Source organism: Vulpes vulpes, chromosome 3, assembly GCF_048418805.1.
Source record: "Vulpes vulpes isolate BD-2025 chromosome 3, VulVul3, whole genome shotgun sequence".
Lineage (NCBI taxonomy): Eukaryota > Metazoa > Chordata > Mammalia > Carnivora > Canidae > Vulpes > Vulpes vulpes.
In genome coordinates, this window is record NC_132782.1 from 92,242,467 (window position 1) to 92,258,034 (window position 15,568).

Below are 15,568 nucleotides of genomic sequence, written 5' to 3' on the forward strand. Positions count from 1 at the left end.
AACCTGCTTATAGTCTTGACCACTGCAATCAGTAACAACACTCTCATCTGGTGAAGGTCTACTGTGTACTCAATTCTATGCTCAGTAACTTTTACCTGCATTATTCTATGTAACTAATCATTGCAGTGAACCTGTGGGCTGGGCTGGTCATGTTCTTTGGAAAATGGAAACGGGCTAAAGACCAAAGTCACAGAGCTGGTTGGTGGAGGCCAAACTCAAACTCTGATCTGACTGATGAAGAAGGCTTTAAATCTGGATTCTTCTTCACTGGCTCAGACTCCTTCTGCTCCTAGACAGATGCTCCTCACCTCAAAGTCTGTTTTGAAAGATGTGCCTTCCCAATAAACTGCATGTAAGTAAGCCATTCTCCTTAATTGAGCTCTAAGATCTACTTCTTAGAGTTTCAAAACAGAAAGGCATTACTGATAATGACAGCAATCATTTTTTTGAGCACTTATTCTGTGCCAGGCACTGTTCTAAGAAGTTTGTGCTAATTAACTTTGTGGATTCATATAGCAATACCAGAACAAACTATTATAAAATTCCATCTTGAGGCACCTGGGTGGCTCAGTCGGTTAAGTGTCTGCCTTCAGTTCAGGTCCAGATCTCAGGGTCCTGGGATCAAGCCTCTGATTGGGCTCCTTGCTCAGCCGGGAGTCTGCTTCTCCCTCTGCCCCTCCCCCTCCTCATGTTCTCTCTCTCTCTCTCTTTCTCTCAAATAGATAATAAAATCTTTTAAAAAATCCAAACCTCAAAAATAAAAATAAAAATAAAAAATCCAAGCCTCCATCTTCATACACTGTTGGTGAGTATATAAAATATTGAGCCTGGATGGCTCAATCAGTTAAGCATGTTGGTTTCAGTGGCTCAGGTCATGATCTCAGGGTCCTGGAATTGAGCCCCCAGTTGGGCTCTACGCTCACTGCTGAGTTGGCTTGCTCCCTTCCTCTACTCCTACCCCCCTCCAGCCCCTGCTCATATGTGCTCTCTCTAAATAAATAAATTTTAAAATCTTAAAAAAAAGAAACAAATGTCCATCAGTAGAAGAATGGATAAATGCAACGTGGTACATCTATATAATGGAGTATTGTTTGGCAATAAAAAGGAACATAGGACTGATACAACTACAACTTGGATGCACCCCGAATGCTTATAATGCTAAGTTAAAGAAGCCAGTCATAAAAGACAGTGAATTCTGTGCTATATGAATTATATCTCAATAAAGTTGTTTTAAAAACCCTCCATTTTAGGAGCGCCTCTCCATTTGCTAGATGGGGCGCTGCCCAATCATGAATATTTAACAGAGCCCATTAGATTTTCAAATTAAAAAAACCCAATTCTACAAATAAATCATGGCACAGAAATAAGCACATTGTTTAAGACTACATAGCTACACTTCTAAGCTCATTCAAAACAAAGAAATGCATTTCTGAATAGCAGCCTCATGATGGTGAAATGATTTTGGTTTTGTTTTGCTTTTTCAACCAGCATTTGGTCTTTCCGGATTCCTCTTTTACCTCTGCCTGACGAACTCCTGATTTCGGATCAAGGGAAGAGATGGATCAAAGGAAAGTAGTGGTTCTGAGGACAGGCCCCAAGAAGGCAGCCCTGGGGATTCCTGCCCTTCACCCTCTTTTTCTTCAGGAAGCGTGCTGCTGTTGCTCCTCCCAGGACCTGCATGTAAACTCTAGAAAAGCTGGGGATTTTTGTTTACCTCTGCGCCCCAGCTACAAGGTCAGTGCCTGCCTGGTATGATCAAGTGAACAGTGGTCAAAAGAATAAAAGGCAGTTCAGGTAGTGAATCAAGTGAGGTAAGAGAGAGCTTTCTGACTTGGGTGCTGATAATAGAAGTGGCTTAGGCTGGGGGACACAGCATCAGATTTGGGGGATGACTGGGTATCTGAGTTACATTTGGGGGGATCTAGAAGAGGTTCGATACATGTATCTAGAACATATTCTCCTGAGAGTTCCACACCCAAATGTGTATGGGGGCCAGGGAGGTACCTCAATAGTGACAATGGCTCATTCCTAAACAAGAGTGGAGGAGACAGTGGCAATCTGGACAAAGAGGATCATGTTCCATTTCAAGGGCAGTCATGGGGAAAGCATGTACAGTATCAACAGATTTTTAGATTTTTCTAAAGAAGCTGAAAACAAGGACTGCCATGTCCTTCTGGTCAACCTGTTTCTGATTTGTTGGAACATCCTTAGGTTTAAGCCTTCCCTAGAGGCCTTGGGCATGTGTAGTGGTAGGAGAGAATGTTGGCTACCTCTTTCCTAAGGTGATGGGTATAGTGGAACAAGACAATTTGGGGCAGCTCGGGTGGGTGCCAGCCTCTCTAGCTCGGTTTAGTTACTTGGTTTTTAATGACCACATCAAAAAATAATGTTAAGTCTAAAAAGGTAGTTGCAAAATAGTACATCTCACAGGACCCCATTTTTTCCCCACAGTATTTGAAGTATATGGCCAGAAAAATAACTGGAGGAAGATATCCATGACACTTAGCAGTGGTCACCTCCAAGGGCTGAGATTACGAGGCACTTACCCTTTGTAGTATATCTATGTTCGTTTTATAGTGACTGGATCGAAAAGAAAAACCAATGTTGGTTTTTTTGTTTGTTTTTTTAAATTGCAGATCTTTTCTGATGGAACTGTATGTGTCCATACTTGTAGGTAAGCACAGAAATAGGCCTGAAGAGCATATACCAAATGATGGAGTGGTTACCTCAGGAAATGCATGGGGCATAGCACAGGTTGGCAGGTAAATGGGAAATTTAGTTTTGCTATCCTTCCGTATTGCTTGAATCTTGTAGAATATGTATCCCTGGGTTGTAGAAAATATGGAAAACTTCAATGCCCAATGCTCCAATTCATCCATCCACAAGTAAGAAAACAGGTCTCGCAGGTAAGGTGGGAGGGGGAGCCCTCATAGGACATGGCTAGTATTGCCCTCCCCCATCCCTCCCTGACCAGAATCCCCCAACCCGTCCCCCAACCCGCATGACCCCCACACACTGAAAGAGCAGCCAAGGGGCCTCATTGTAACACTCATTTTTATATAAATATCCGCAAGTCATGTTACAGAATAAGTCCCACCGGGGAAAAAAGTCAACGTTATGTTTTTGTTAAACTGACCCCTGCCTTCTAGGTTGGGCCCCAGCCTGGGGGCACCTGCTGCTTTGGGAAGGCTGGGACTGCCGCCGAGAGGCCGCTGAAGAAGCTGCCTGTGTGGCCCACCCTGGGCCAACCCCCTTCTTTGGTGTGTGGTACATGGTGACCTTCTCTGCCCACCCCCCCAGCCTAGGGCAGGGTTCTGGGGAACAGGGTTCTGGAGGGCAGGGCCCAGGAGTCCTGGGGGCACTTGGAAATGGAGTAGGGGGACTGAGCCACTAAGAGGTGGAGTCTGAAGCTTAGAGGTTGAGCCTTTTGGGGATGGTGGCACACAGAGGTAACAGGAACAAGTGGGGAGGAACCTGGGCTGTCAGCCAAGCAGGAAGCCTTTGCCCTTCTTTCCAGCCTAGGTACCCAGGTCCCTTCCTCTGTTGCTCTATCTCCTGCTGACTCCATATTCCCAGGGATAAGCCCTGGGTTCCTGCCTGTCCCCTCCCAGCTCTTCCCTCTACAATCCCCCCTCCCCCCACAGAGAGGCCAGAGGCTAGGAACACAGCACCAGTCTGAGGATTTAATTAACCAGGAAGGGAGATTATTGGGAGGGGCACCCCTGTAAAAATGTACAAAAGGTCTGGGGGGCTATGTGGAAGGAGAGATAAATATGTACATGGAACCCCCCTTCCGTTAGCCCCTCCTCCCCCAGCCCTGAGAGGGCATGAGGACTTGGGTGGTAGGTGAAGGGGAGGGGGGGCACTTTGGCCTCTGGCTTAATGAGCCCTTGGGGAGGCAGGTCAAGGGCCTAGGGGCCCTTGGAGGGGGCGATGGTGTACCTCAGGAGATCATGAGCTATGACCTCTGAAATGACCCCCACTCTCATCTCTCATGTGCACAGAGGTGCGCATACACACACACACAGACCCCCTCTCTCTAGAGGCTTGTGACCTCTGCCCTCCCAGTGACCCCAAGGTCCATCTGATGCTTGATCTTGTGGGGGTTGGGGCTTCCGCTCCCAGGTTCCATGACCTCAGAGGTGGCTGGTGAGGTCATGACCATTGCCCTCCAGCCCTGGCTTGAAACCTCAGCTCTAGGACCTTGTCAAAAGGAAAGGGGGATGGAGCTTTGCCCCCGCCCCTCCCCTTCCCTCACCTGTCAGCCCGGGCTGGACCAGGGGCCCGAGGTGGGGAACTAGGCCTGGGGGCGGGCACAAGTGGAGGTGGGGCCCCCAAAAGGGCTCCTGGGGGGGTCTTGCTGAGAAGGTGAGGGGTTCCCGGGGCCGCAGTAGGCGGCGGAGGCGGTGCCAAGCGGCTGTATAGCAGGGGGTGGGCCGGCTCCAGACCATAGAGGCGGGCGGCTGCCACGGCCCCCGGTCCAGTCAGCTCCTCGCCAGCCTCATAGAAGCGGGGTGGCCTGGCAAGGCGAGGGGGCCCTGCCAACCAGGTTGGCTCCAGAAAGCCCGCGCAGCGCTCTGGGGGACTAGGGCCCAGAAAAGGGGGTGGCCGGGGCCTCTCAAACAGCAGGTGAAGGCCCTGAGGCCCAGTGGTGGCAGCAGCGGCAGCGGCGGCGGCAGCGGCAGCAGCGGCGGCAGCGGCGGCGGCGGCGGCCTCCTCCTTCCGCTCTTCCTTTACCCGCACGGATTCCTTGGCAGGCCTGGCCCCTTCCTCGCCAGCCCGGGCCTTGGGAGTAGCGGGAGAAACTCGGAGCTGGGGCCGTGAGAAGGGAAGGTCCCTGGGGAGAGAGAGGGGGCCTCCAACAGTCCAACCCGACCAGATTGCGAGTGGCGTGGAGAGCAGGTGGTGCAGGCAGCAGGGCGGCAGGAGGGTGGGTGGTGTGGGGAGCGGGGTGGCAGGAGGGCTGGCGGTGCGGGATGTGGGCAGCGGGGCAGTGGGTCGGAGGGTCAGCGCACCTGTCTTTCTCCTCCTTGGTGATAGAGGGCTCCCTCCGCTCCACAGGCCGCTCCTTGTCTGAGCCTGGTGTCCGGGCGGCCTCAGGGGGCCGGACCCAGGCAGGAAAGGCCAGAGGACTGCGGTGCAGGCGGCCCCATGGGTCTGGGGGGGAGGCGAAGGCTGGTGGGGCCCCTGGGCTTTCTTTCTGGGCAAAGACGGCGCCGGAGTCTAGACAGAGGGTGAAGCAAAGAGTGACAGGCGCCACAGGGAGGAGGAGGTCCCATGTCCGGGGCCTCCTAAGCCCACTGCCACAGCCACCCACCCGGCCAGCCCCACCCGCACTCACTGAATGTAGGGCTGCCCAGGCCTCCAAAGGCCCCGTTGGAGAGGGCAGCCAAGGAGGCGAAGCTTGTGGGACGCCCAAAGGGATCTGTAGGAGAAAAAGGGGGTGGTCAGAGCATTGGGCAGCCAGCTGGGAGCAGGTACCAAGACTAGAAGGGAAGAGGCAGCTCAGGGAGCAGGCCCCAGAGCCCCCGCTGCTTGGTCTTGGTTTTAACAACCGGGTGCTGAGCACTTCCTTGGGCCCCTGTGAGACACTGAGCTTTGACATGCATCATGTAGTTTAACCTCACAAACAACAAGCCCCACGAGGCAGACAGGACCACTCCCACTTAAGGATGATGAAACAGGCTCAGAGAGGTGAAGTGACTTGCCAACGGTCAGTCATCTAGCCAGTAAGTGGTACCCCCAGCCCAGGGCCTCCCGGACTCCAGAGATCCAGCCCCACCAGCCCCCACACCAGCCACCCAGATCAGCTCTATAGCAAGCCGTTCGCCTGAAGATCTCTGCTGGCTTCCTCCCACATGACATGCAGGGCCCTTCCCGACCTGACTCTAACTTCATGCACAGACAGAACTACTAACCTATTCTACTACGGGAACACCTTCCCCAATGCCATCAGGCTCGATGCCCTCCTGTCTACCCAGACCCAAGTTAAATCTCCCTGCAGAGCCTGCCAAACTGCTAGGAGCCAATGACCACCTTTTGCCCAGGCCTGCACAGACTTCCTCTGTCCTCCTCTCCCAGGTGGCACGCTAGCCCCTACCACTGGCTAGTTCAGAGATAGCATCTGAGCTGGCAGTGCGGGCCAATCACTCTGCTCTGCCCCTATCCCATTTCACAGGTGATGAGATCAAGGCTCAGAGGAGTTGAAGTAACTTGCCCAAGGTCACAAACCAAGTGGAACCAGGCCTACCCCCATTCCAGCTGCCTCTCAGGTCTAATTTCCATCCCCAGCTTGAGAACTCCTGGAAGTCAGGGACAAGGCTGGGGTTGCCCAAATGCTCTTGGCTCTTACCAATGTGGGTGCTGGGGCTCAGAAAGGGTCCGTGGGCCCCGGGAGCTGCCGTGAAAGGGTTGGCTGCAGCGTGGACGGCACCTGGGGCAGAGAGGTGGGAGATTCTGGTGAGGCTGAGTGGGCGCAAGGTGGGCCTTGGGCTATAGACAGGGAACCTCAGGCCCTAAGAGGGCTGGCCAGACTCACCAGTCGCAGTGAAGAGGGAGGCGGCCGGGTGGGAGAGCTCCTGCCCAGGGGGCAGGGCCCCATAGGGCCCCGGAAGGCAGGGCAGGAGGTCGTTCCGAAAGTCAAGCTTGTGGGAGTCGCCCTGCATGGGACAGGGAGAGGGGTGGTGAGTGAGGAGCCAGGTGGGGTCCCGCTCTTGCTCTTCCACCCCTAGGTCCCCTTCAAGGGCTGGCTAGTGCCAAGATGGGGCTTGGGTGCCTCGCCTCTGCCTCTCTCAGAGCCTTCTCAGGCCACCCCCCTAAGCCAAGGAACCTAAACTGTGAAAGCACTCAGGCAGTGACCGGGGACAGGAGAGGATGTGTCTGGCCAAGATCTGGCCAAGACCTGCCAAAGGCAGATGCCCAGGGCTCAGGCCAGCCCGCTCTCCCCAGCCCTCCCGCCCCAGTACCTTCATCTTTTCCTGGTGTCTCAGGATCATGTAAGCCACGCGCACGTGCATGGCACACCACTTCCCTGGTTTCTGCCGCCCCAGAAGGATAACCAAAGGGAAAGGGAAGGAAAGAACGTTCACTCATCACCCACTCTAGGCCTGGTCCTCGGCCCAGCCTCTCCACACAACATCCCCAATCATCATCCCTACAACTGAGGGATGACTAGGTTCATTTCATGGCCTAGGAAACTGAGGCTCAGAGAGATAAACTGTCTTGCCCAAGGTCCCACAGCCAATTACATCGGAACCCAGGTCTGTGGCTTATAAGCCTTGCCCTTTCTGCTGTTCCACATCTGGCTGCCTCCACGTCTTGGGCTTCTCGCTCATTCCCAAGCAAGACCCGCCCTCAGCCAAACACCCTGAGACCAGCCCCCAGCCTCATGCAGCCTGAGGTCCTCACCAAACTCACCCTCAAAGGTGGCCGGAAATGGTCGGGGATCTGGGGATAGCAAAGCAGAGATTGGCGGCGATTCAGACCTGTTTACTGTCCTGGGCACCTCATCTCCACAGTCTTTAATCCCCACCCAAACACCAGAGACCTTGCATAGCTCCCTCAGGCCATTCCTGGTTCTGTCAAGACTCCATTCCCCATCTCTCCCACTCTGGGCATCTCCCCTCCAGCACTAAGTTTCTGAGCCAGGCCCCAAGGACGTGCCCTGCTTGGAACACTGGGGAGTGGGTTAGCAAGCAGGCAGGATGGGTTTCTCATCCAGAGAAGCTATCCTATTAACAGCTTTATGTCATGAGTCTCTGCTTAACATTTCTTTAGGAAAAAAAAGCCTTTACTGCTGCTAGAAGACGTTGCAAGATATCTGGTCTAGTCTACCCTTTAGGAAACACATCCTGTGTTCTTCCCAACGTTCCCAGGGCCGTGAGCTCGAAGGCTGTTCCCTGTCCTACTTCACAAAGGGGCAGCTTATCATTTCATTGTTTTATGGACAGGACTTCCTGGTATGATGTCATTTTAAGAAAAAGGATTTTGTAACTTAAAAAATTTGAAAACTCCTACAAAAATCACTGTCCTAGTAATCTTATTTCTAGAGCAACTTCATGAAATTTCTGTTCCTCATGCATGGGAAACCTGTCACTTAACAGAAATGCTCTCGTCAGATTCTCAGGGATACCCCTGATCATACACTAAAGAAAAAGGATCAGTAGTTCGCTCTCAATCAACCCTGCTCTCCCTCAACAGATAATTTAGTTCCCCCAGGACCTGCCTTGGCCCCCCTCACCTGTGTCCCCTTTTGGGGAAGCCCGCTCGGCACTGGCCCCAGTCGTGGTGGCAGCTCGGGGTTCGTGCTCTGGGAAAGGGGAGTGATCAGTCAGGAGAGCCGGCACTAGGCATGAGAGGGGTCTAGGACCAAGCTGGGGGCCAGGGCTGGGACAGGGAGGGAGGCGCATGGCTCTGAAGAAAGCTGGGTCCAGGAGGGGAGGGCAGGAGAACGGGTATAGCTTTGGGGAACGTAGGAAGGTATGTGGATCTGGGGTGGGGGGTTGGGGTCTTTGGGTCTATAGGGGGTGGGAGGTGGTGGTGTTTGGATTGGGAGCTCACCTTGGGCTGGAAGGCCCCCTGCAGGGAGCCAAAGGAGACAGCCGGCGGGAGGCCCGGAGGGAGGCCGGGCACTGCGGGAGGGAAGGCCGTGTACGGCTGTGGAGAGAAGGGCGCTAGTCCAAGCTGGGGGTGGAGGTGCGGCCCACATCTGGTCTGCCCGTCAGTCCTCGGGCCTCCACCCTAAAACCCGCCCCAGGGGAGCTCTCCCAGGCTCAAGGCTCTTGCTTTTGAAGCTGAAGACTGGACCCCAACAGTCAGGGCCACACACATGGATGCATCCATGCCCACACACACCACACCACACACACACACACTCACATTATGCCGGAAAAGGCCTTCCATCTTTCCTGGATATTTCTCAAACTGGGGAAGAGAAGGGAAGAGTAAGCTGCCAGCCAGGGACTTAGGACCTTCCCATGGAAGCCACACCCTCCCCCCAAGTTGCTGAGCCTCATCACTGGCCCAATGAGGAGCTCACCATGTGGGGGCCGTGGGGTGGCAGCAGGCCCGGGGGATAAGGGGTGAAGTGCTGGTGGGTGTGCTGGTGGGTGTGCTGGTGCTGGTGGTTGTGCTGGTGGAACTGGAAGGCCAGGGGCCGGGCCGAGCCCCCTGCCCCCACCACCTCGGGACCACCCTGGGCATTCAGGTAGCGAGAGTTCAGGTCCTGGCCGATCAGGTCCTGCTCTGTGGGAGGGGAGGGGGAGAAGGCTTTAACATCTGTTGCCACCAGGTCAGCCTCCTTGGGCCCGGGTGACTGGCCTTCCCTTCTGGCCTTGAGCCACTCCCTCCTCAAGCCCTGATGTTTGCTGAGGTCCAGATGCCCCAAAGCCGACTGGGCCCAAGCCCGGGGCCATGGCCCCCCACCCACCCCGGCCAGGACCCCAAACTCACCAGAAAGGGCGTTAGCAGCTGAGGCCCCAGGGTGCCCTGGCACCTGCAGCAGGGGTGGGGGTGGGGGCAGGGTGGGGCCAGGGGAGAACAAGGAGGGGTGGTGGGGTGGTGGGGGGGGCCGCAGCCCAGGGGGGGGAAAGCTGTGGGTGGACAAAGGCAGGGGCAGTGAGGGCGTCGGGGGCCGGTGGGTGAGCTGCGCGGACGAGGAGGAGGCAGATGAGGAGGAAGAGGACGAAGAGGATGATGAGGGGGGAGGCTGAGCCACGGGAGGGGCCGGGGCCTTGGGGGGCGGCCGTGAAGAGCTGGGGAGAGAAGTGGGGAGATGAGTGAGGGGTTGGGAGGTGCCAGCTCTGACGGGAGGGGGTCAGAAGCCTGGGCGATACCTTGACCCTGGTTCTCCAACATGGAAGGTGGTAGAACCCGGCCCCCAGGAAACCCACCCCCGCCCAGGGAAACCATCCTCAGACTGAGGTACCTCCCACACCCAACAATCCCCTCTCTCCCTCTCAAGGTCTCTTCCACACAGCTACCTCGGACGTCTCTGGTCTCATGACTTGCCCTCTCCTGACTCAACCACGGCACAAAACATGTCACTCACTTTGACGCTTCATTACAATAGGCCACCTGGGTTCCCACCCTAAGACAGTGGAAGCAGCACCTTGCTGGCCTGGCCTAGATGTCAGGCGACCTGAATTCTAGGCCCGTCTTGCCATTAACACCCTGGATGACCTTGAGCAAGTCACTGCCCCTCTCTGAGCCTTAGTTTTCTCAAGAACAAGAAAAAGGACGGTAACGATGATGACAATAATAAAAATAGCACCGATAATAGTAATAGTATCAGTAATTCTTACCCTTTAGCGAGCACTTACTGTAGCCAAGTGCTGACACCTGCTTTACATGCTAATCCAAATCTCCACCATGTCACACCACCTTTCCAACTGCTGCCGCATCCATGTAACCACCTGTACCATTTACTTCTTTCTTTAACTCAGTTTCTTTTTTTTTATTATTATTATTACTTAGCCTCGCCCAGCAATACACGTGAAATCAAGGGGTTGAGATACTAATCATGTTTTTCTAAAGCCCATTAACAGCTAAAAAAAATTTATTCCCATAACAGCTGAAATGATCTTACATACCACTAATGATGCACATACACACTTTGGGAAACACTGCATTAACTCAATTGATCCTCACAACAGCTTTATCAAGACAAAGGTACTATTGTCATTTCTTTTCCACAGAAAGAGAAAATTGAGGCTCAGAGAGATTAAGTGACTTGTCAAAAATCACAGAGCCACTAAGTGGCAGAGCAAGAATTTGAATCCAGGTCTGACTGACACCAAAGCCAGCACTCTTAATCATCATGTCAGCATTTCCCAAAGTATGTTCTGAAGAACACGATTCCTAGCAAATGTGCCTTGCAAAAAAGGTCTCACCAGCACATTAAATTGGGAAACGGCACACAGTGGATTTCCTGCACGCAAAGATTGAGTGAAACAGTTCTGATAAGTTCCTGTAAGCAAGTAAGCACTTTAACTTTGTTTCACCCAGTGTCTTTCAAACTTTTCAGCCTCAGAATCCTTTTTTCAAGTCACATTCCACAGGTACCCTCCCATGTCCCAGCCAGAGAATGCAGGGGTTGGTGCCAAAATGACCAGGTCCTTCCAGACCAGACCAAACCCCTGGACCACTCACCTGCCAGTGCTGAGGTCCAGGCTGCTGCCATAGGGAGAAGTGCGGAGGCCAAAGGGCGAGACCCGAAGCTGCAGCTGGGGCTGGGGTGGGGGTGGCAGACTGGGGGCGGCCGGCAAGGGTGCAGGGGGTGAGACGGGAGGCCGAGGGGCCGGTGGAGGCGGTGGTTCCTTTGGGGGGAAAGGCACTAGCAGCGGGTCGGGCCCTGGGGGCTGTTCCTGGCTCCGCTCCAGGCCCGACACTTTAGGGACTACGGAGAGTTTTGCTTCACAGTTCCCATTGAAGGCGCCGTGGGGGCCCGAGGCTGTGAGAACAAGACAGTAGATGTGTTCAGTTAAGGCCCATACTCACCCCATTTCCCTCCCTTGTCTCCAGCACCAGCCCTTCAGACCAACCTTTGCTGGTTGAGACAGTAAAGGATGGGTCGAGGTCATCATCGGAGACCTGGGGAAGAAGGGTTGGGAGAGTCAGGTTCTGGTCTGCCGAGGCCCTCACCCAAGAAGCCTAAAAGCCTCCAGAGCCTACTAGGAAGTGGCAGCAGGTGGCAAGTCTACTCCAACAGCTTAGTTGAAATCCAGCAAGAACCGTGGGCTCGGGGGGGGGGGGGGGGGGGGGGGGGGCTGTGCTTGGGGAAAGGGGTAGAATAGCTGAGCCTGAGAATCTATTAGGCCAGTCGGACTGAATTGAGGCACACTTACATAGCAGAGACATAAGCACATTAAAGCCAAAGTGTCAGTTATTGCTAACTGCTGGCCCACATGCCTACCTGACTTATAGATCTGTTGGGGCTACTAGTGTCAGCAAAAACTTTTAAAATTGCCGATATTTACAAACCCAGGAATTCCTCATAAAAACTCAGACTTGCAGGTTCTCTTAAGAATTGGCCCTATTCTTGCATGGCAACAATTAGACTAGACAGTGGTCACCTCCTTTAGACAGACAAGAACTCTCTGGTTCACCACAGTCCCTGTCCAGCCAACTTTTTAAACTAAAACAAGATATAGATCATGGAATACAAATTTAGTTAGTTACAGGGGTAGAGTATGAACTGCTAGAACACATTATTTCAAAACAGACACATCTGACCTAATAATAAACTGAAATATAACTTTGTAAGACATGTTCTTATACTGACCACAATGGTTTAGTGTTCTCAGTACCGTAACCCTGGTCTCTGCTCAGATCCTAATCTGTGAGAGCAGACGAACAGCTAGCAGGAACGACCAGCTCTGTTCAACAGCCACCTTGGATTTCTGTGGAGAACCACTGGTACCTCCAAGGGCTTTGGAAAAGATGGTATACCAAGGCAAGGGCTTTTTATTCTTTGGTCAACTGGCTCTAGTTGCCAAAGAAAAAAAGTCATTTACCCATTCAATCTGCCCACCCCCACACTGCCCCAAATCCAGTCATGGCTAAACCTATGTTGCCCACTCAAGGGGAGGCTCTGTCGAGTGTAGAAGACCTCTAAGCTGCAGTTCATTTTACAAGTTGTAACATGCCCACCCAACAAGTTCTAGCCCTACTCACCCTCTCATCCAGATCGCTTTCTGCATCACACTGGGGAGAAGGAAAGACAGAGGTGTCACAAGAGGGAAGAAGAGTGTGGCCCAAGGGAGAGTGGGGACTTTCAAAGAGGAATTGAGAGGGGAGGGGCCAGTACAGGTAGAGAGCACTTACTATGTATCCAGCTTCCAGAGAATGACGGGAGGAGGCCTGAGAAAGACCAGAGTCCAGAGGTAAAGGAGGCTGACTGACGAGGCCTTTGGATAAAGTCTAAACTCCCCAGTAAGGAACTCAAGGCCCCTCATGACACACACTCAATCTCTTCCTAGCTGCTTCTCCTGCTATGGCCCACCCTTGTTTCCAATGCTTTTGTCATTTTCCAAGTATATTCTATCTCTGTGCTTTTGCTCAAAACAACTTTGCCCATTTCTCCTCTTAGCAAGCTTATGACTATCCTTTAAGGCCTGACTAAGCCATCCTAGGGGGCTTTCCCTAACCACAACCCTCCTCCCATCCCCCAGGCAGAATGAGTGGCTTCCTCATGTGGGTTTCTGCAGCATCTCTCCCAGATCTCTGCCTTCTGTAGCTTCTCAGGTTTTGATCTAGGCATTTGTTCAGATTGTGTCTTTCTTGCTACACTCCTATTGCCTGGAGACATCTGAAACCATATCTAACTCATTCATGATTCCATTAAGTCTTTTTGATACATCTCTAAATAATCAACATGTTTGGAATAGGGCCGCCAAAAGCAAAAAAGTCTGACTGTAGACATATCTCTGTCAGACTGGGACTGAGGAGTGAGAGTTCCAATTTGCTCTGCCTTCTCCCTGCCCTTACAGAATAAAATTACTGTTTATGATGGACAGTGGCATTGCTGATGGAAAACAGGTCTGTGTAAAGGGTATTCTATCCAGACTTTTAAAGGACAAGGATCTATGACAAGCTCACCTCTTTCCTTCTCCGCTTATTGGGCCATTTTCGGGCCCGATCCCCAGAGGGCCGGCCAGGCTCCCGATCAGAGCTGTCCCCTGGCTCCCCAGTGGCCCCACTGGAACCCCCCCTCTTCCGCTTCCCAGAATGCTTCAGTCGATGTTCCAGTCGCTCTGGGGGCTGAAGAGATGCATCCTTCTGTGGAGGAGGAGGTGGGACTAAAGCAGATGGAGAAAGGAAAGCTCCCCACCTCTCTAGGGGTGACCAGGCTACCAAAGTGGCTCTCAAGCCGCATAACCTGGCTGGTCCCTAGAGACTAACTCTACCTCCTCCCACCCCAGGGTGGGGCAGAGGCCTGGCCAGAGGAGCCGGTTGCTCTGGTTTGGGGTGCCAGCATTCCCCCCTCAACTCCACCCACTCCAGGTACCATACCCTTCTCTCTGCCCCTGTGAAGCCCCCAAAGGTCCCCGGCTCCATCAGGCCCCACCTGCAAGGCCTCAAGGCTGGCGAAGCTGGCGATGGCGAAGCCATCGATTAAGTCCTCTTCCTCTTCTTCCTCCTCCTCAGGCTCCTCCTCGGCCTCCCCGTCGTCGGCGCCCCCCTCCTCCTCCTCCTCCTCTTCCTCCCCGCGGCTGCCCGAGCCGGCAGGCCGCTTCCGAGCTCGGGGTCGCGGGGGCCGAGGCCTGGGACGGGGCCGCCGTCGTCTCGGGCCTCCGGGCCGCTCTCCGGACGAAGCTGACGACCAAGGCCTGGCGGGCGGTGGCGGCGACGAGGAGGACGAGGAGCCGCGCGGGGCAGCCAGCAGAGCCCGGGGCGCGTCGCCGCCGGGACCTCGGCGGCGCCGCTGCTCCCGGTCTCGGTCTCGGCGCGAGCAGCGCCGCCGCCGCCGCTCCCCCTCGGCGGCCCAGCCCGGGCCGGGAGCCGCGGCCGCTGCCGTCTCCATGGCGACCGCCCTCAGCGCCGCATCCGGAGGCGGCGGGGCCCGAAGCGGCCTGTCCGCAGGCCCGGGGTCGCAGGCGCGGCGGTGGCGGCTACACAGGGACGAAAAGGCCACGGCTTTCCCTTTAAATCAGGATCTACGGGCCCCACGCTTGCCCCAAGGCCAAGGCCCGGCGAGCCGGCGCCGCCCCCGGGGCGACAAGCCCGAGGGCCCCCCCTGTGGGGCCGGCGGGGCCGAGACGGAGAAAACGGGGCGACCGTCCCTTTAAGGCGAGGCCTCAAGTTGTCCAGCCCCTGACCCCTTTAAGACGACCCGATGGTGTCCAGCCGGCCTAGTGCAGTGGCCGCCCCCTGCCAGGGGTCGAGACAAGTCTCCCCGAGGAAGAGGAAGGGCCACCCCTTTAAAAGGGACCGAAAGCTCGCCCCAAAACGCAGACCTCCCCTTTAAAAGTGTCTCAAGTCCTCCGGCTAAAAGGGGCCACCCCTTTAAGGAGTCCACGGTCGTCCAAACAGCAGGCCGCCCCTTTAAGGGCTCGGAGTGAAGTTTCTGGTCCTCCACAAGCGGCCACTTCCCCTTTAAGCTGAGTTTAAAGAACTTCTTGCGAGGGGGAGAAAAGGAGGTGAGAATCCCCACTCGCTCCAGCACTCCCAACAGCACAGTTCTGAATTTGTCAGCTTCTGTTCGATGGCTTCCCCTTTAAGGTTGCCGATGTAGTCTGCCGAGTTCAGCGGCCACCCCTTTAAGGAGATTTAAAGGGGCCTCCTCCAGGCCCGGCTCTTCCAGCCTCCGCCTCCGGTCGCCATGAAAGGCTGGGGGGGGGGCGGGGCCGCGGGGGCCAGCCCTCCAAAGTCCCGGATGTGAGGCAACGGTGACGGGTAGAGCTTCTCTGTCTGCCGACATAAAAGTCTCTTCCTCCTTTCCTCCGTCTCTGTCTGACTGGCGCCGTAAGGGATCCGGAACGGCTGCTGGGCAGCGAGGGAGCTCCAGCGCACCCTTCTGTTGTCTCCTTTGGAGTCTTGGGCCTCTTCTCCGCCAGGACTTCCCTGCCCC

General features: G+C 54.7%; 1 protein-coding gene across 1 annotated transcript; it reads right to left on the reverse strand.

Moving 5' to 3' along the window:
• Window positions 1–3,036: 3,036 nt before the first annotated feature.
• FBRS (fibrosin) lies at window positions 3,037–15,076 on the reverse strand. Its single transcript, XM_026011399.2, has 18 exons — window positions 14,066–15,076; window positions 13,597–13,776; window positions 12,823–12,858; window positions 12,673–12,702; window positions 11,541–11,589; window positions 11,149–11,449; window positions 9,451–9,752; window positions 9,038–9,243; window positions 8,878–8,922; window positions 8,560–8,655; window positions 8,240–8,308; window positions 7,417–7,446; window positions 6,966–7,037; window positions 6,539–6,659; window positions 6,353–6,433; window positions 5,342–5,425; window positions 5,016–5,223; window positions 3,037–4,837 (listed from the first exon to the last, which is right to left on the reverse strand). The coding sequence occupies exons 1-18, from the start codon at window positions 14,519–14,521 to the stop codon at window positions 4,255–4,257; spliced, it is 2,949 nt and encodes a 982-aa protein (XP_025867184.2). The 5' UTR covers window positions 14,522–15,076; the 3' UTR covers window positions 3,037–4,254.
• Window positions 15,077–15,568: the final 492 nt, after the last annotated feature.

Bases quoted from the DNA above. Each gene is read 5' to 3' on its own strand.
- FBRS (XM_026011399.2), bottom strand. From the start codon at position 14,521: ATGGAGACGGCAGCGGCCGCGGCTCCCGGCCCGGGCTGGGCCGCCGAG. The intron at 13,777-14,065 runs GTGGGGCCTGAT...CCTCCTCCACAG, and splicing joins CCAGCCTTGAGGCCTTGCAG to AAGGATGCATCTCTTCAGCC. The intron at 6,660-6,965 runs GTACTGGGGCGG...TGTCCCATGCAG, and splicing joins GACACCAGGAAAAGATGAAG to GGCGACTCCCACAAGCTTGA.